Source organism: Poecilia formosa, unplaced genomic scaffold (genome assembly GCF_000485575.1).
Source record: "Poecilia formosa unplaced genomic scaffold, Poecilia_formosa-5.1.2 Scaffold300, whole genome shotgun sequence".
NCBI lineage: Eukaryota > Metazoa > Chordata > Actinopteri > Cyprinodontiformes > Poeciliidae > Poecilia > Poecilia formosa.
The window spans coordinates 282,138-301,650 of NW_006800239.1; the positions used below are offsets into that span (position 1 = coordinate 282,138).

Sequence of the window (19,513 nt, forward strand, 5' to 3'; positions counted from 1 at the left end):
ATTTGCTCTAAAATAAGTGTTGGCGTTTACCTCTGTGTCGACACGTCCCTCCAGCTGCTGGATCAGTCTGGCCATGTCCTCCTCTTCAACCCGACCACCATGTTCCACCTCCTGCCACAGGGTATAAGGCTATTAATGCAACACCTTCACAATCTTTCAGTAGTCAATATCAAAGATATGCAACATCCCAATTTATCTTGTTGCAACAAAAATTGTTTCCCACAACAGCAACAACAGTTTCATCAGCTGAAACCACTTCAGAAAGACACTATTGTGAGATGTAGTGACCCTGAATGGTACAGATACTTCAGATACCTCCTGACTGGTAATACATGAAACACATAATCAATTATATTACATTGTCATAATATTTTACCTGAAAGGTGCAAAATCCTTTTAGTTTTCTAAGCTAAACCTTAAGATATAATAGATATCTTTTAGAATTGTTGTTGAAAGGTTGTTTTCCAATCAAGGAAAACTGATAATACAAATAGAATACAGAGCAGATTTGTCCTTCAAATCTGTGCTATTACAAACCAATCCAGCTTCACTATTACAATCAGTTTTCCCCAGTACCGCTTTGCCAGTTTCCATCTCCTTCTCTCTCTTCAGGAACTCCACGGCCTGCAGGATGGCCCTGTAGTCATGGATCCCATGTTCCCGGAGGATCCTCTCATAGTCTTTGGGGTCATGACCTCTGAGCAAGTCAACAATACTGATGTTTTCAAGTTTCTTTGGGCTCTTTTGCTTGGAGGGAGTTCTGAAAATATCATACATGAAGTCATTGAGCAGATAGAGACATTTGTTCCATTAACACAATTCAAAGTCAGTGGTGGAATATAGAAATGAACTTGTATTACTTCTTGAGTTTTGTTCTGATATCTCCAATGCCTTCCCCTTCTTCCTTTTTGGTGACTTCCATCTCAGCGCCGGACTCGATCTCTCCATGTTTGTTGGTGGCGACACACCTGTAGAGGCCAGAGTCGGACTTGGTCACCTCTCTGATCTCCAGTTTGGCATCCTGGCCCTTGTGCTCGATGGAGATACGACCACCAGCGGTGATCTGCCTCCATTTGCCCTTCATCCACTTCACGCTGGGGATTGGATCACCTCCAATCTTGGCGATGAAGGTTGCAGTGCCCTCTGAAGAGAAGCAGATGTAAAGAAATGAGCAAAGCCTTAACTTCAAATGGGAATGTTTTGAGGAAGGAGAGGAATGTTGTCCTTACTCTCTGTGACTGAAATGTTTTTGGGTTCTTCAATGAAGAAAAGGTTGTCGAGTCTTTTGACTGGGGCAGCTGCAGCGGGGGTCGGTGCCTCGGTGGGTGAAGGCTTGGCTCCTTTGTCTGAAGATACATAGAAACCAAACTGAGACGGTGAGTGAAGAGTTACTTTAACAATTTGAGTCTGGTTTTTATGAGGTTGGACATCTTTCTGACAGCCTTTCAAAATACAAATGTTTCCTATAAATGTTTCCATTTATAGGAAACACTTAAAGATTAAAATATGGTGGTTAGATTTTCATCAAACCTTGGACTTGTTTACACTTTACAGGAAGTTCAACTGCTTACCCTTCACAGTGACCTTGGCCTTGCAGAAGTCACTACCGACTGCATTGCTGGCCTTGCACAGATAATCCCCTGCATCTTCCTTTGATGCGGAGCTGACCTCAAGGGAGGCCGTCCCACCAACAAATGTGATTTTGGTTTTATCACTGGACTTCAGCTCCCTCCTGTCCTTCATCCACTGGATTGTCAGAGGAGAGGAGCCTTTAACATGGCATTTGAGGCTCAGCTTCTCCCCCTCGTTCACTGTGACCGGCTCCAGAGGGACGTCAAATTTAGGAGGTTGACCAGTTTCTGAAGGTGAGAAAGAGGCTGAATAAATGAAGATACTTGCCTTTAACATAATAACATAACAGAATACTTTTACAGTATTTGTTAAAATAAAAATAGGCTCTCATCTATCCCTTGACTATAGTCCATAGAGAATCTATCTAAGCAGCACATTAGTAGCTCATGTCCTTGGTATTTCTGTTTGTGCTGACTCTTTGAGGTCTTACTCCAGCTTCAGGTCACACCTTGTGAATAACCCTCAAACTCTTGAATGGACATTACAATCCTGTACAGGCTGTAGATATTTATGTATTTTGTGTACCTGTTTTCTATCATTTTTTTTTCCTTCCACTAAACTTTCCATTTATATGCTTGGATATCGCCCTCTTTGAATAGACAATGTCTTCAGCAATTACCTTTTGTGACTTAACTCTTTGTGGAGAGAATGAATAAAAACATATTTTTTTTCATTTTCTGAGAAACTGATCATGTTTTTTATTACCTGCAAGTCATAACCATCCACACATACAGAAATAAACACTTAAAATAAGTGAGCTTGCCCTTTTAAGTTGAAAAAAAAAAAACTTTATGAGGACACTCTAATTAAGATAAATTTGTATGATAGGTCATGTTCCGGAAGACTAACCTCTAGACTTTAGGAGACAAAGGAAATTTCATACAGAACAATTTAGATTTGCTAGACTAGTGTATTTATCTAAACCAAAGAATAGTTAATCGTCAGTTCACAAAGAAAACTCTGCACAACATTCAGCCAATCTGGTATAGGTTATGTTAGGGTTGGACTCCCTACCTGAAACTGTGAGGGACACCTGACATGACACTTTCCCTGCTTCGTTGGAAGCCTCACAGGTGTAGACACTGCTGTCAGAAACCGCAGAGTCTTTGATACACAGCACAGCCATGTTGTTCTTGAAGCTGATGTCATATTTTCCAGAGGCATGGATCTCTTGGTTGTCCTTGTACCAGGTGATGGTCAGTGGCTGGGAGCCGGACACCCGAGCCTCCATCTTTATTACCTTACCAGCTGAATCCACGATGGACTCAGACGGCCTCTTAGTGAAGTTTGGAGGCACTTTACGTTCTGTGGGGGATAAATTTCAGAAAATCAGGTCATGTTGGGAGAGTAAGCAAGTCATTTAACATGTATTCTTCTTCAGGCCACTGGGCCTTTACCACAGCACCGGGAAATAAAATCCACCATAGATGACAAGACAACAGGAGCACAAATTGTGATGCAAATGCAACAGAAACGAACAATATCATCAATAAATATGAGCAAACAGTCCAACTAACCATGACCTATCCACAAAAGTAGATATGTTTCTGACAGTGACTCTGTAACACCATGTCTGATTTCAAACCTGCCTTACAGAGAACCAACCATCCCAAAATCTGACGATGACAACATTCATGGTCTCTGATGATACAAAATGCACAGAGTGTTACCCATAAATCCACAGGGATCAACTGGACTGCATGTTAGTAGCAGTTACACCAAACAAAGAGATGGGATGGAATGTGTTGGTTAGTGGGTTCCCTATTTTAACATGAGCGTGACATGTGTCCGTTCTTTCTGCATTGGAAATTTCACAAGTGTATTTCCCTGCAGCAGCGATTCTGTCATTGTTGAGCACTTCCAGAGTGCAGAACGAGTCTGTAGTTTTCACGCTGTATAGGTAAGAGGCCCAGATGAGCTTGTCATGCTTCTTCCATGTGACATGAACCCGTTGGTGCAATCTTGTCTCAAGGGGTTGCCCAACTGATGAGTGACATCCTCCAGTTTCTTTGTAAACCGTACAGGTTCTGAGAGAAGCAATGTTGCAATCAATCTTAGACTCCTCAAAGACTATATAGTATGTGCCTGTGCACATCCGTGGATCTTTGGATTTGTGAAAACTTGACATGTTTGAGGAAGTTTTGGCTAATGGGCTCGACGCACGGGGAGCGACAAATGAGTTTTTGGCCATTGGGGATAAATCCAACAACACATGGGACGCGATAGCAAAGGGACGCGATAACAACAGGACGTAATAGCAACAGGACGTAATAGCAAAGGGACGCGATAGCAAAGGAACGTAATAGCAATGGGACGCGATAGCAAAGGAACGTAATAGCAAAGGGACGCGATAGCAAAGGAACGTAATAGCAATGGGACGCGATAGCAAAGGAACGTAATAGCAATGGGACGCGATAGCAAAGGGACGCGATAACAACGGAATGCAACAACAGGATGTAATAGCAAAGAAACATGATAGCAATGGGACGCAATAGCAATGGTAACGACAAAAGTTGAACATTCTTCTATTTTCTTGTGTCGCATTGCTTTTCCGCGTATTCACAACTATGTGTACAAACTTGAATTTTCATATCAGTGATTCTTGAGAATAGGGACAAAACATGTCCTATGGATAAAGTACCAAATTTGAATAAAATATACACAAAATATATTTTTTTCAAATATCTGACTAAACTAACCTGGGTCATGTGAGCACAACAATGTATATTTTTCTTGTGTTTGCTGAATATTTTTTTTTATTTTAAACATTGTAGTCGGTGGATGATGCCTGTAAAATCCCTTGTCCAGGAGCAGAATTCAATAATAGTTTAAAACAATTAAAGAAATACTAAAATTATATATTATGACAATTAAGTATAAGTAGTCATATAAATAATTATAAAAGTATCGATAAATTGAATTAAAAATAATTTTTAGATATTTTCCAACTCCGTTGAAATTTGTCCCTAGTTTTTGCCAACACCGTCAGACATGAAAAGAATGTAAAAAAAATCAGGCATTATTGGGGGGCACCAGAACTTCTGAGGACCCCATGACGTCGTCTTTTCTCTTCCTTTGCTAAGAGGGCTAGTTAGCTCTGGTTAGCTTATGTTATTCTTTAGTTTTTTCTTCTGTTTCATTCCTAAGTTGCTTGTCACAACCATGATGTGTCAACTCCATAACTGACCATTTTCAAAACTGTGATGAAATTTTGTGAAATAAAAGCTTAATTCTAGTATACTGTAAAGATTTCATGGACCTGATGAGCTACAATATGACCTCCTTCAGAATAACATCATATAAATTGAGGTAGTTTGGCTTTTTGTCAACTCCATCAGAGTTTTTGTGACTCTTTCAGTAAAATTGTTGTCAAATCTCACTTAAATGTGCAATTAATTCATTTTAATGTATTTTACATAAATTGCATTACTTCACATGTGTCAAGTTTTTCATTGTACTCACTAGTTTGTCACCAACTTCAGTTCTGTGTCGACTCCGACACAGAACTCCGACACAAAAACAACTTTTTGTTGTTTTTGTTTTAAATAATATGTTTTTTGTTTCTTGAGAAGCATTTGTCTGTAAAATGAGTAAAAATATCACTAATAGGGTATTTTAAAAATCATTTTATATTTATTTTTGTCAGATGGTGATGACAAAGTTCTGGGTCAGGTCAATTAAAAATGTAATTTTTTAAAAAATGTTGCAACTGGGAGCCTGCACCTTAGCGTCTTTACATTTCCTGAACATTATTTGTCATATTTGCATACATAAGGTGAGAAATAATAAATAATAAAAAAAATATATATATGGGAAAATTAAAACCCATTTTGTCCCTATTCTCAAGAATCACTGGTATGCACAAAGTTTGCCAGTTGCCTGCCTGGCGGAGGCAAAGTTCCACAGGAAATAAATGGCGGCGGAGTGATGTCGCTCCCTGGGTGTCGAGCCCTTAAGCTTGGACTTCTTGATTTTTAGAGTATTATTAGTGGTTAACAAGAGGAGCTATTTAGTTCATGCATAGAATTAATAATGTGAAATGTGAGTGATGTATTGCTGGTAATTGTTACCTAGTTTGACATAAGCATGGCAGATATCTGAGCCTTCACTGTTGGAAATTTCGCCCGTGCATCTCCCACGAGCTTCTTCTCTGTCGCTGTTGAGAACTTCCAGCACACAGCTGCAGTCTGTGGTCTTGACATTGAACTGATAAGAAGCCCAGATCAGTCGCCCATCTTTCCTCCAGGTCATGCGTACCCTTGGACTACTAACGAAGGCAACTCTAAGTGCCATTGGTTGTCCCACTCTGAATGTGGTGTTTTCTAGCTTCCTGATGAAGTGAGCAGCTTCTATGAGAGGCAGTGATGAGCGTTAGAAGGAAAGATGATGGGGGACCAAGTCAAAGTTAGAATTACAATTCAAGCATTAATTAAAATGCATAAATTAAAATTAAGTAATGAAATTAATTCAAACTTGGATTAAATGAAGGACTAAGTAAAGGCAAACCACCACCCAAGACCAGCTTCTGCTCTACCAGTTTCTGTTGTGCAACCTACTACTGCAAAAGACATTAGATTTGTTTCAGGAGAAGAGATTCATTCTTTTTTATTACATTCAGCATGCAGACTGGTAGCTTTACCAAACTAAATGACAAATCTAACCTCTATTATCAAAGAAAGGGTTATTTAAGGTCTGTGCACAAAAGCCAGAATGTGAGATAAAAAATACTTTACAAATGAGTTAAATTATTATTGTAATTTTAACTTTGACATTTGACACAATATTGCCAAAAGTATTTTTTCACGCATAAAAATCTTTGCATTCCAGTGTTCCAATTATGTCCATGGCCAAAGGTGTAAAATAAAGTTTCTAGGCATGCAGACCTAGACGCTTTAAACAAACGAATGAGTCACTCTCAGAAACTCAATAAGTTTTAGTATGATGCTGTACTAGGATGCCACATGTGGAATAAGAGCAATCATGAAATGTGCTAGCCACTAAGTATTCCACAGTCAAGTGGGATTTTATTATCAGAACATGGAAGTGATTAGAAATAATATCAATTTAGCCATAAATTTGTGGGCCACATTAAATATTTAAAAAGTGAGGTCAATGGATGAAATGGCATCATAGCGTAAAGAGCTTGTTATCTTTTAATCAATAGCTACACACCTCCAAAAATTATGTGACCGCCATGCTATGCATCCTTTCTGCAATTTCTAAATTCCCCTCAAGATCTAAATTACACCAAATCCATCCAACAGCATCTACTAGAACAGAGCTGATCTTGGAGTAGGACACAATGTCTGCCTTTTTAGCATTAGCAGTTATATGATGTTTCTAATTAGTGTTTTGGATTAGATGAGATGAAGTTATACCTTTTTTAGATGTTTTACAAATGATATGAGCATCACAGACAGCACAGCTCTCAGCATTAGAAACTTGACAAACGTAGAGTCCAGCTGCCTCTTCTCTGTCACTGTTGAGGACTTCCAGAACACAAGATGAATCTGTGGTTTTGACACTGTGTTTGTATGAGGCCCAGATTTGCATGCCATCCTTCGTCCAGCTCACGTGGACCCGCTGACTCCCAGTGTATGTGCACCTCAGAGTCAGCCTATCACCCAGACTGTATGAAGTGTCTTCTAGCTTCTAGCTGGAGAAGTTGGTCGTTTTAATGTTGTATTTATATGAAGCCCAGATAGGTTTGCCATCCTTCATCCAGCTGACATAAATCCTCTGACTGCCCGTGAATGTGCACTCCAGCGTCAAAGAGTGGCCAATTCTATAGAAGGTGTTTCTCAGCTTTTTCACAAACCGAACAGGTTCTAAGAAATCAGTAAGCGATGGAAGTGTTAGATGACGATAAGATAATTAGTCTTTGAAGCAAGCTGGTTACATGACAGACTACGAAGAAGACACAAATGGATTTGTTATTCCTGCAAAGAAATATGCATGTGAGTGAATTAAGAGTTTACCTAATTTCACATTAGCATGGCAGACATCGCTTCCTCCTGCATTAGAAATTTCACATGTGTATCTTCCCACAGCTTCTACTCGGTCACTGTTGAGGACTTCCAAGATGCATGTATCATAAGAAGTCTTGACGTTGTACTTGTATGAGGCCCAGATTAACTTGTCATCTTTTTTCCAGGTCACATGTATTCTCTGACTCCCAGTGTATGTGCACTTCAAGGTCAAAGGCTCCCGGAGTCTGAAATACGTGTCTTCCAGCTTGTTCACAAAGCGAGGGGGTTCTGAGAGGGGTAATGTTTGGGTTAGTTGTGTGGAGTATGCAAGCAGACAGGATGAAAGAAGTAGTTTGAATCAGTTAAGATTATTGCATTACTCTTTGAAGAGCACAAAAACCCTCTTGAGCTACCGTAGCTGGAGGAGTTAGTTAAATTAAGTGAAACCGGAAATGTTAACAGTTTTTGACTTTACCTAGGCTGACATGAGCGTGGCAAACATCACTCCCAGCTCCATTAGAAATCTCACAAGTGTACATTCCTGCTGCTTCAGGCCTGTCACTGTTCAGAACCTCCAGAATGCAGGTAGAGTCGGTGGTTTTAACGTTGTACTGATAAGAGGCCCAGATCAGCTTGTTGTCCTTTTTCCACGACACATACACCCTCGGGCTCCCAGTGTATGTACAGACTAGCTTCAGCGGCTGCCCAACCACGAAAGTTGTGTCTTCCAACTTCTTGACAAAGCACACAGGCTCTAAGAAAGGCAATGATGATTTAAGAAATTTGTTCAAAATACCATATATTTTGTTTCTTTCTCAGAGTATTTATCCCAAGAAAGGTGTTTTTCTTTTAAGTCACCTTTACTACATTCACTTTGAGCATTAGAAAGATTTTTTTTAATGCAAAACTATTATAATCTGGAAAATGGAGCATAAAATGCGAGCATCACCTTTCACTGTCACTCTGCAAGTGGCAGAGGCTGAACCGACCCGGTTCTCAGCCTTGCAGGTGTATTCACCATCATCAGACTTAGCTGTCTTGACCAGATTCAAAGAGGCAATACCATTTGAGAAATCCATGGAGCAAATGGGGGATTTCCTCAGCTTTCCACCAGCCTTAAACCAAGCTACTGAGATATCAGGACTTCCTGCAATACGACATTTCAGGGTAACTGCATTACCCATTGTTACCTCCACTGGCTCCATCTGATCGACAAAGTATGGCCGCTCTAAATGAAAGATGAGGATGATGGTTTTAGTACAAATGTAAAGGTGCAAATTAATATCTTAAAGAATGAGATAATTAGAGATTGATAGAGAATAGGTATGAAAGAGGAAGCTAAAGAACTAAACTCATAACATGCAAGAGTTCCTTGGTTTTTACCTAGAATTGAAATGTGTGCTTCACATTTGTCAGTTCCTACTCCGTTGTCTACTTCACAAGAGTATGTGCCAGCTGCCTCCATTCTGTCAGAGTTAAGAATCTCTAGGATGCAGGAGGTGTCTGTGGTGATCACCGTGTACTCATTTGAGGCCCAGATGAGTTTCCCATCCTTCTTCCAGGTCACATTTACCCTGGGTGTTCCTGAGAAAGTGACCTCAAGCCTCAGAGGCTTACCCTTCTCAGAAGAAATATCTCTCAGCTTCTTCACAAAGTGGACTGGCTCTAAGGGAGGTAATTCCAAGAATCAGTTACACCAAAGTCACCTTCAAATGCAGATGCTTAGAAGAGTTTCATGCTGACAAACCTTTCACAAAAAGATGGAGAGGGCAGCTTTCCTTTCCTGCGTTGTTTATGACCTGGCATGTGTACTCTCCTGCATGGGATCTATCAACTCTATGAAGCACCAATGTGGCCACATCAGCCTTAAATGAGATCTCACAGCCTCTTCCATGTTGCATTTCTTTGGCTCCCCTGAACCACTTGACTTGCAGCGGGGCACTGCCTTTTACTTTAGCTAAGAAAGTTACATTTTTGCCAGGCAAGATTTCTTTGGGTTCAGGAGTTTCCAAAAATGAAGGAGGTTCTGGTTTAAGATAAAAAAAAGATTGGTTGTGGGATAGGTAATAGGTTTCCATAACAATCTGATTCCATCCTTAAAGGCTGCTGGTCTGTACTAACCTGTCACATTAAATGAGGCACTGGTCTCACTGGCTCCTGCAGCATTCACTGCTTTACAGGTGTATTTGCCAGAATCAGACATGCTGACAGTTGAAATTCGCAGTCTGTAGTTATTATCTGTGGAGCTGATGTCATAGGAGGGACTACTCTTGATCTCCCTGCCATTATGAAACCAGGAAATTGTTAAAGGAGAAGATCCAGAAGCTTTGCACTCCATCTCACCAGTCCTTCCCACAACAAAGTGGGTATCATTCAGCTTCTTTATGAAACTTGGAGGAATCAACTTATCTGTAGTCAAAGAACATGTCATGAGCCACTTTTTTGAACTACCTGTTGGATACATTTTCTCATAGGATAAAGAGAGCATCTCCATAAAGTTCACCGACCTGAGACTGAGAGCTTGATTTTACAAGAAGCTGTACCAATGTGATTTGCAACCTCTAGTTTATATTCTCCGGCATCCGCTTTGTCAGCAGAACGGATCTTCAGAACAGCAATTTTCTTTGTGAAAGATGTCTGATATTTGGCACCAGAACTGAGGGCTTTGTTGTCCTTGAACCATTTTGTTTTTAGTTCTGGTGAACCAGACACTGTTACTTCAATAGAAGCATTTTCTCCTGATGTGATACTCATGGATTCTGGACTATCCACAATGGCAGCAGGTTCTAAAGTTGTGGAAAGAAAACTTTAGAGCTAATGGTATAATGGCATTGTAGTAAAATTGTGTGTAAAGTTCTACAAACCTAAAACAGTAACTTGGGAGACTGACTCCACCAGTCCTGAGTCGTTACTCAGCTGGCAGGTGTATCTACCAGCTGTTGCTGAGTCAGCTTCTGGAACTACAAGAGTGGCTACGTTGTTCTCAAAGGTTATCTTCCTGTTATCACTGTCTCTAAGGACATGGTCCTTGTCCTGGACCCAGGACACAGTCAAAGGCTCAGAGCCTTTCACTGTGGCTGTCAGTGTCAGTTGCTGGCCGATTCTTACGGACTGATCGATGAGTTTTGTGACAAACGCTGGTCGTTCTGAACATTAAAAAAAGATCACAGGTGAAGAGAAATGATCCTCTGTAAATTGAGTTTGAGAAATTGTCCACTGATTTGGTACAAACCTTTTAGATTGATAGTAGTGTGACAGAACTCACTTCCTACATTGTTTGACACCTTGCACTCATACAGGCCAACATCATTCTGCTCAAGTTTCATGACATGAAGAGTAGCAGAGTTGCCCACACTAACAATCTTATGTTTCCAACTCTCTTTTATGGGCCTTTTGTCTTTGTACCAGTTAACCTGGAAAGGTGGAGTGCCATACATCTCACAGTAAAGACTGGCATCTTTCCCTTGAATTCCCTCCACTGGGTTGGGAGTTTTAGTAAAGGATGGAGACTCTGGAAAATATGTTTTGATACGTTAAGAGAATTTATCTTCATGAACAGGCAAACCATTATGACAAGCAGTTTATCCAAGCACTGGGTTCAATTTCATGATCAGGCTTATGGGAAAGTTCAGTCCATGCTGGAGGAATCCTTCCTGGTCTTTACAAAAACAATCCTTTATGGTAAGGCAACACTTAAATAATGTTCATGCTACTGTATGATCACACCGTAGCTTCCCCTTTAGACAAAAAAGAGAATTTAATGTAATTAAAAAGGGATGTACCCAAGATCATTTCACCAAAACTGAGAAAAAGCATGTCAGTGACCATGGAGATCTCTCAGACTCATGCTATATGACACATGGAAGGTTTGACGGTTTCCATGCTGGCATTTTCATACTTGGTTCTAAAGACATTCATGATACACTCAAACAAAATTTGCATCACATGACATTCATTCCTTCTCTTTCATGCTTCTGAACTTCAGAGGGGACAAATCCACAGTGTAACATATCACCAAGAAATCCGTTCGATAGCTGACCTTGAACTGTGAGAGTGGTGCTGCAGCTTGCGCTGCCAGCATCATTATGAACCTCACATGTGTAGACTCCATTATCCTCGAGCCTTGCAGAGTGTAGCTGGAGGTATGCAGTCGAATCAACGAACATGGCTTCATAATTGCCTCCGTCACTTATCTTTTGGTCATTTTTGTACCAGCACATTTTCAAGGAGCGTGCGCTGTTGGTCTTGCATTCTAAACGGAGTCCCTCACACTGCTTCACAAAGGTTGTGGGAGGCAGTTTCACGATAAACCGAGGAGGCTCTGTGAAGTCAAAAAAAGATTTGGTTACTTTTGCCAACATAAAGCAACACTCGAGGACCTTTGGGATGGATGCTGGATGCAGGCATGTGACTGAATGCTGCGATGGGAGGAAGGCGATCTCAAAGACAACACAAATATCGCTGGGAGACGATAAATGGCTAAGAATGAAGACAGAGGAGCGGTAAAAATGATGAAAAAAGATGGGTTACATGAAAGATGTTGCTGGACAAAAAAAGAATAGTCCAACCTTTAACCAACAACTCTGCTGCGTTTGTCACTGTGCCAGCTTCATTGCTAACTTGGCAAGAATAAACTCCACTTTGCATGGCCTCGACTGAGTTGAGCTCCAATGAAGAAGAGTATTTCTCTAAACTGATTGTACACGAGGATCCAGCAACGAGTTTGATGCCATCCTTAAACCATTCCACTGTAAATGGGGGAGTCCCTTCAAAGACTCCTCTGAAGGTCACCGTTGACTGTGGAATAACCGTTTGAGGCTTGATGTCCACCAGAAATCTCGGTGGCACTAAAACCCATACAGAGAAGTTATTATGACACCTATAACGAAGACTACTTTTTAAAGAATAATATTAAATCTGAAAGCTAACCTTTAGCTGTAAGAATTCCACTGCATACACAGCTGCCAGCTTCATTTGCGACTTTACAGGAATACTCTCCTGTGTCGCGACCTTCAGTCAGTTTTAGCTCCAGGGAAACTGTGCTTCCAATGTGCACAAGTTTGTACTTAGAACTCTTGGTGATCCTTTGTTTTCCTTTGTGCCACTCGACAACAAATGGAAGAGAGCCTGACAGTTTGCACTCCATCGTGACCACCGAACCCATCACTGCTTGGATGTTTGATAATTTCTTAACAAATGTGGGAGGAGTCACAGCATCTGTTTCAAATAAATTTGGTCTATAATTAGTTGTGTATCTATGAAGATTTACCCAAGACCACTGTCAACTTTGCAGCATTAAATTAACTTAGAAGACCCACATGGCTCTCTTCCAGCTGAAAGGACTGAATTTTACATGGACTGAGGTAGTTCTCATAGACAACCAGATGATTTCTGACTGAAGATTTCTACCATCTTTGAGCAATTTGACACTTACCTGTGAAGCTCAAGGAGACTGGATTTAATATTAATCCCTTAAGCTGTCTTTGGTACCTCTGCTTCTATATGTCCTTACAGTGGATTTATAACCCAGGAGCAGTGAGATGAGTGTAGGTTGAAGCTTAAGCAGAAAAACCTTGTGCATAATTAGCATAGTTAGTGGGACAGGATTTATTCTACTTGGCCTTATTTACATAATGACATATTTCACTTCACAAGTCAAAACAGCAGCAAAAAACTTTAAGAGCTTCTTCTCACTGACATACTTAGTCTTGAAATTCCTTTTGCGAGCAAATGAATATCCAACAAAAGAACTAAAAGAGATTCCTCCACAGAAAACCAAGATAGGAGGTTCTCCCAAAGCAGGGACCAAAAAGAGAGAGAAATTATATTTGTAATGTAAAATGACCCATGATGCAGTATTTCTACTGTCAAAAATAACCTGAACATACTTATGCTACTGAACCAAAACAGCTTCCACACACAAAAAGTAGGAATTATCTACAACACTAGCTTACAAGATTAGATCAAACCCTTCAACCGTAACTTCAGCCACTATCAGATGCACTAACTGAACTATTTTGTGGGATAACATACCAGCAAAACAACATATAGTATTTGACATGCAAACTTGAGCTTCAGCTAAAAGAGTAACCATGTATACTTCTGCATAACCAGAAACCTTTGTTACTATGAGTTCAACAAAAACTGAGTCTTTAGTTTAAATAAAAATCATAGGACTTGAGAACAGAAGAAATAAAAGCAGGATAATCACCAGAGCATAAAGAAAAAACCCAGTGGAAAAATGAGATAATTCTCTTTTGCTTCTAAATTCAAGGTGTTGCATTTAAATAAATAACATTCAGAATCATAGAACATTTTATGCTGTAATCCACTGGGTGATCAGTGGTGGCGTACATGAAATCACAGCATAAAATAGTCATTGTTGATAAATTCTGTTGTTAAAACCAAACAAAACAAAACATTGCAATTGAAAAACAAAATCTTAATCCAAAAGTACAAAACAAGTCCATCCTTAACTGGTCTATATGCAATAGATTCAAAGCAGATTGAGTTCCTGAATTTCTGATCTGATACCAAACTAAATACTATTCCCAAAAAGCCTCATAGATGTTCATCCAAGCCTCACTGGGTAACCAACACTTACACGCACAGACTTTAGCTCTACGACACCAACACAGGACACAGCTGAAGCCACTGTGTTAATGAAGCTTAAAGCTGAACATTTAAGCAAAGAGTTAAGATGAGATTTTCAAACAAATGTGACAAACCTGTCACCGTGACCATGGCGGTACATCTCTGAGTCCCAACTTTGTTCTCAGCCTCACACACATATTTCCCACTGTGAGATAACTGGGCATTTTTCAAATTCAACTCAGCACTGTTGGTTTCAGAGGACATCTTAACGTGCTCATCTTCAGTGAGCTCGTGACCATCCTTGTGCCATCGGAAGGTCATGGGAAGTGCTCCAGAACACATGCATTTCAAAGAGATTTCAGAGCCCACCATGCAGGACATGTCCTGTGGTCTTTCAATAAATGATGGTGGTTCTAGTGAAAGAAGACCACAAGTGAGACTGAAGAATCTAGGCTGAAGCTAAACCTTGTTAATTCTCTGATCTAAACAACGCATAAAGAAAACAGTTTTCTGGAAACCTGGAAAATAAGCAAATAAATCACCTGACATTTCATCATACACAAAGCTTTCCATGAAACTGAGAAACATGCAGCAGACAACTCAGGGTAACAGCACAAGACATTCGTTTGACTAACCTTTCAAAGAAACCTGGCAAGAACAAGTAGTCTCCCCAGCATCATTTGCAACCGTGCAGCGGTACGTCCCATCATCCCTGCTGTCACAGTCAGATATCTGAAGAGTGACTGTGTCTTTTTGAACACGGATCTGATGTTTTTTGTTGCTTCTGATCAGCTTATCATTGAGGAAGCAACTTATTTCAAATGGCGGGGAACCTGAAACGGTTCCTGTCAGGACAATGTCAGATCCCTTCACAAACTCAGCTGATTCAAAAGGCTTTATAAACACTGGAGGCTCTATGAGAAAGATAATAAAAGTAACATTCAACAATAATGTCTGAAAGGAAAGCTTCATCCGAAGAGGCAAATCTGGTCCACAGAATCCATCAAGGTACTTTTTGCTAAAAACATCTTCCAGCACCATTCAGAAAACTTACCTTCCTTTATTTTATACTTTACTTTGGCTTTTAGCTTGCTATTAACTCTACAGAACCATTTGCTGTCATGTTTTCATGTCTACACTGGCAGTTCTACTCATAGGTTGTTACGTATATTAACATTCACACTGGAGTTAATGCATTCATCCAACAAAAGAAAACTAAGGATTGAAAGATGGAACAATGTGGACCAGACAGCAGGATCAGTTTGTAGAGGACAGCTTCTTAGGACAGCACTAACCTTTGACGGTTACTGAGCAGCTGCATTGATCTCTCCCGGCCTCACTAGAAGCCAAACACACATACTCCCCACTGTCTTCTATACAGCAGTTCTCCACCTCCAGAGAGGCTACTGAGCTCTCAAAGGACATCAAGTGTTTGTGGTCAGAAATGATTTCAGAGCCATTTTTCATCCATGTGACGGAAATTACAGGAGTTCCCTGTACTTTGCAGGACAGTTTCAGAGGCTGTCCAGCTTTTAGGAGCCGTGAAGGCTCAAGCTTCATTGTGAACGTGGGAGCTTCTGTAAATTACACAAAAGCAGTTACAGTAAACTTTGAAAAATGGTTAGTGGTAGGAAGGAAACAAGTTGGCAGATGAAAGATGGAAGCAGAACCTTTCACGAAGAGGATGGCGGTGCAATCCACTTTCCCGGCATCATTTGAAACTTGGCAGGTATATTTAGCAGATTCACTGGGTTTTACAGAATAAAGCTCTAAAGAGCTTGAGGAGACGTCCTTTTTTATGATACACTTTCCTGCAGAGAAAATCTCTTTCTCCTCTCTGAACCATTTAACCACCAGTGGAGCAGACCCAGTGAAGGCTGCTTTTATCACAACGTTCGTTCCTGGTGCAACATCCTGCGACTCAGGTTTTACTGTGAAAGCTGGGGGTTCTGTAAAACAACATTCATGTTTTAAGCCTATCAATAACCTTTGCTCAGTTGTATCTGTTGTTAATTTCCTAGTAGACCTAAAACATTGAAACTTCTCTAACCTTTGACAGTCAGTGTTCCACTGGTCTCATTTTCTCCGGCCTTGTTTGAAGCCCGGCACGTATAAACTCCTCCATCGCTTTGATCAAGATGTATAATTGTCACAGAGGCTGCACTTTCACTGAAATCAAGCTTGTATTTATCATCACTGTGAATTTCTTTGTCGTCCTTGAACCAAGAAACAACCATTGGCTGTGATCCAGCAACTCTGCACTCCAAGGTAGCATTACTACCAATACTTCCATCAATCTTTTTTAGAGTTTTAGTGAAGGATGGAGGAACCGCACGATCTGTGTGGAAGGACAAGCCAAACACAGAACTGTGACAAAAGGTCTGTTTTTGAATTGAAATAATTATGTATTTCTGACTGAAACTAACCTATAACTGTGACTGAGCATGTGCACTCGTCTTTTCCGACTTTATTGGACACCTCCATCTTGTACTCTGACGTGTCTCCTCTATCTGCTGAAAGTATCTTCAGAACAGCGGTGTTCTCCTTCAGAGTCATCTTATATTTACGACCGCTAATCATCTCTTTGCCATCTTTGAACCATCTGACTTTGAGCTCAGGGCTCCCAGAGATGCTGCACTCAAGCGTAGCCGGTTCACCAACTGTAACACTGATGGACGCTGCTTTCTCTACGATCTTAGCCGGTTCTAAAACACAACACAAGCTTTAGGCTTTATAAACTAACACAGATTAACTGGGAGAATAGCTAGTAAATACAAGTGAGTTCTAACCTTGAATGGTGAGAACAGCCTCGCATTTCTGCTGCCCTGCCTCGTTTTCAGCAATGCAAGTATACTTGCCACCATGTTTTATCCCAACAGAGGTGAAGGAAATGCAAGGAATGTTGTTCTCAAATGTTGTTGTGACACTGGAGTCATCATCTATTAGCAGCTTAGAGTCTTTCAGCCATTTTATAGAAATTGGAGCTGAGCCTTTCACTACTCCTTGTAGTTTCACCGTATTTCCCAACAACACTGTAGAGCTCTCAATCCTCTTTGAGAAGATAGGTGGCTCTGAAATGGCATCAATTATAATAAACTTTAATAGCTACTGAGGAACCTAGAGTCAAAATCATGCTGATGTTTTTTTTTAAACTAACCTTTCTGTTTAACCACCGAGTTAGAGGTCACTGAGCCGACCTCATTTGAAACAACACATTCATATTCACCGGCATCAGCGCTCTCAAATGTGTGAATCTCCAGAGAGGTCAGTGATCCTTGTGACACTACTCTGTACTTTTTATCTGAGGACAAGCGTTTCTTGTTCTTTTTCCAAGTTACTTCAAATGGTGCAGAACCTGCAATCTCGCAATCCAACACAGCTACTGATCCTCTCACTGCTTCTATGGAGGGTGCATCTTTAATGAACGATGGAGGTTCTAATGGGGAACGAACAGTTTGGTAAAGACAAATGTATATGCCATATTGTATTTTAAATAAAAAATAATTTCAAATGCTGCACACCTTTAACTGTCACTTTGGTGCTGCAGCTCTCACAGCCTGACTCGTTCAGAACCTCACAGCTGTAGCTCCCACCGTCACTCAACGTAACATTGTTTATCTCAAGAGTGGCGACACCGTCCTTAAAGCTGGCAGCGTATCTGCCACCACTGGACAGCTCACTGTTATTGAAGAACCAGGTGGTGTGAAGCTCGGGGGATCCTTTGACGGTGCATTGCAGCCGAGCCGTGCTACCTCGCTTCCAAACTGTTGTACCCTCCAGTCTCTTTACAAAGACTGGTGGCTCTGCAGGGGTATGGTTAGTCAGATCCGTTATATGGAGTTGAAGATGTAGTTTAAAAACAAGAAACCAGCATTGAAAACAAAGCTAATTAAGATGAGAAGAACAATGTAGTTCACATGAGACACCAAGAGCATAAAAAACTAAGTTTTTCTTGTTGGTTTTCTGAAGGTTTCAAGCACTAAAAAACTGGAATATAAATAACTTACCTTGTACTTTGACAGAAGTGGAACAAGAAGCACTTCCAGCATCATTTGCCACCATACACACATAATTCCCACAATCTTTCAGTGTGGTTTTTAGTATATCAAGATTTACTGTCTTATTCTCAAAAGACAGTTTACAGTCTGGAGATTGGTGGACTTTCCTACCATCTCTGGTCCAGGTAACGGTGACTCCTGTGTCCTCATCCACCTGACATTCCAGGTGAAGAGGAGCTCCCACCACGGCAGCAACCGAACCCAGGGGCTTTACGAAGTTGGGCTTATCAACAACACGCAGCTCCATGCTGCACTCAGCCATCCCAATGTTATTAGATGCCCTGCACACATATAGCCCACGGTCCGCTGCCTCAAGCGTTTTGATCTCAAGAGTGTGCTTATTCTTTTCACAAACGGTTTGGTAGTGTTCTGACACAGAGGGCAGAACCTGGTGGTCTTTTAGCCACACAACATTTAGAGGAGCAGATCCTCCTATTACACACTGTATGAGTGCCCTCTTTCCAACATACAGAGTCTGGTTGTCAGGTTTAGTTTGAAAAACTGGAGGAAGTTTCTCTACAAAGATTAAGAATGAAAAGATGTTAGTGGTAAAATGTCATACTGTGTAGTAGAACCATGAAAACCAAGAGGGGGGGAAAAGTATAAAAGTACAAAAACAAATCTGTTTAGCTCAAAATATGGACAAACTCCTGGAAAGGCCCAAAGTCAAAAACCAAAAAAGGAGGAAACATGCATTGTTCTTACCCGTCACACCGAGAGAAGCAGAGCATTCATCACTGCCATGTTGATTGGATGCCTTGCAGGTATACTCCCCGCTGTCATCCTTCGATGGGCTCAGAATTTCCAGGGAGGAAGCAGTGAAGCGACTGATAATCCTGTATTTATCACCCTCTTTGATGGGGTGGCCATCTTTGAACCACTTGAAGTTCACATTTGGAGCATCCTCTGTGTCACATTCAAATCTGGCAGAGTTGCCGACATTGATCTCCAGAGGAACAATTCTGTGTTTGAACACAGGTTTCACTGTGTTTTGGGGAGAGAAATGAAAAAGAAATGACAAAGTGAGTAAAGCAGTCTGAATGGAAACAAAGCTGACTATTTTTTCTGAACAGCTGAGCTATAGTAGCTCTGGAATGAAGAGTGACTCAAAGAAATGAATCCAGTGATGACTGTGGAGGAGGAAAGTTGTCTCAGGGTTAGGTTGAGGGAAAAAAGGTATGCATGCAAGGAATGGACCAAGGATGAGGAATGGCAGGTGCTGAATGACATGGAAGGTAATTCCTAGAAGGAAAGAGGGAT

General features: G+C 40.7%; 1 protein-coding gene across 25 annotated transcripts in view; it reads right to left on the bottom strand.

Annotated features, from left to right (window-relative positions):
- Positions 1-19,513, bottom strand: part of LOC103152099 (titin) — a 155,193-nt gene that overhangs the window by 106,533 nt on the left and 29,147 nt on the right. For 22 of the 25 annotated variants that reach the window (XM_016660865.1, XM_016660863.1, XM_016660857.1 and 19 more), the window contains 26 exons: positions 18,959-19,237; positions 18,203-18,769; positions 17,717-17,998; positions 17,353-17,631; positions 16,985-17,266; positions 16,622-16,900; positions 16,246-16,533; positions 15,866-16,144; positions 15,491-15,772; positions 14,831-15,109; positions 11,641-11,922; positions 10,834-11,112; positions 10,466-10,747; positions 10,109-10,387; positions 9,723-10,010; positions 9,349-9,627; positions 8,985-9,266; positions 8,551-8,829; positions 8,077-8,355; positions 7,611-7,889; positions 2,647-2,937; positions 1,572-1,859; positions 1,230-1,346; positions 861-1,143; positions 577-760; positions 31-111 (listed from right to left, as the gene is read on the bottom strand). In XM_016660865.1, coding sequence (XP_016516351.1) covers positions 31-111; positions 577-760; positions 861-1,143; positions 1,230-1,346; positions 1,572-1,859; positions 2,647-2,937; positions 7,611-7,889; positions 8,077-8,355; positions 8,551-8,829; positions 8,985-9,266; positions 9,349-9,627; positions 9,723-10,010; positions 10,109-10,387; positions 10,466-10,747; positions 10,834-11,112; positions 11,641-11,922; positions 14,831-15,109; positions 15,491-15,772; positions 15,866-16,144; positions 16,246-16,533; positions 16,622-16,900; positions 16,985-17,266; positions 17,353-17,631; positions 17,717-17,998; positions 18,203-18,769; positions 18,959-19,237 — 7,148 coding nt within the window. Of the gene's footprint in view, positions 1-30; positions 112-576; positions 761-860; positions 1,144-1,229; positions 1,347-1,571; positions 1,860-2,646; positions 2,938-7,610; positions 7,890-8,076; positions 8,356-8,550; positions 8,830-8,984; positions 9,267-9,348; positions 9,628-9,722; positions 10,011-10,108; positions 10,388-10,465; positions 10,748-10,833; positions 11,113-11,640; positions 11,923-14,329; positions 14,609-14,830; positions 15,110-15,490; positions 15,773-15,865; positions 16,145-16,245; positions 16,534-16,621; positions 16,901-16,984; positions 17,267-17,352; positions 17,632-17,716; positions 17,999-18,202; positions 18,770-18,958; positions 19,238-19,513 lie in introns of all 25 variants that reach the window. The other 3 variants (XM_016660871.1, XM_016660870.1, XM_016660878.1) reach the window with 3 other exon arrangements.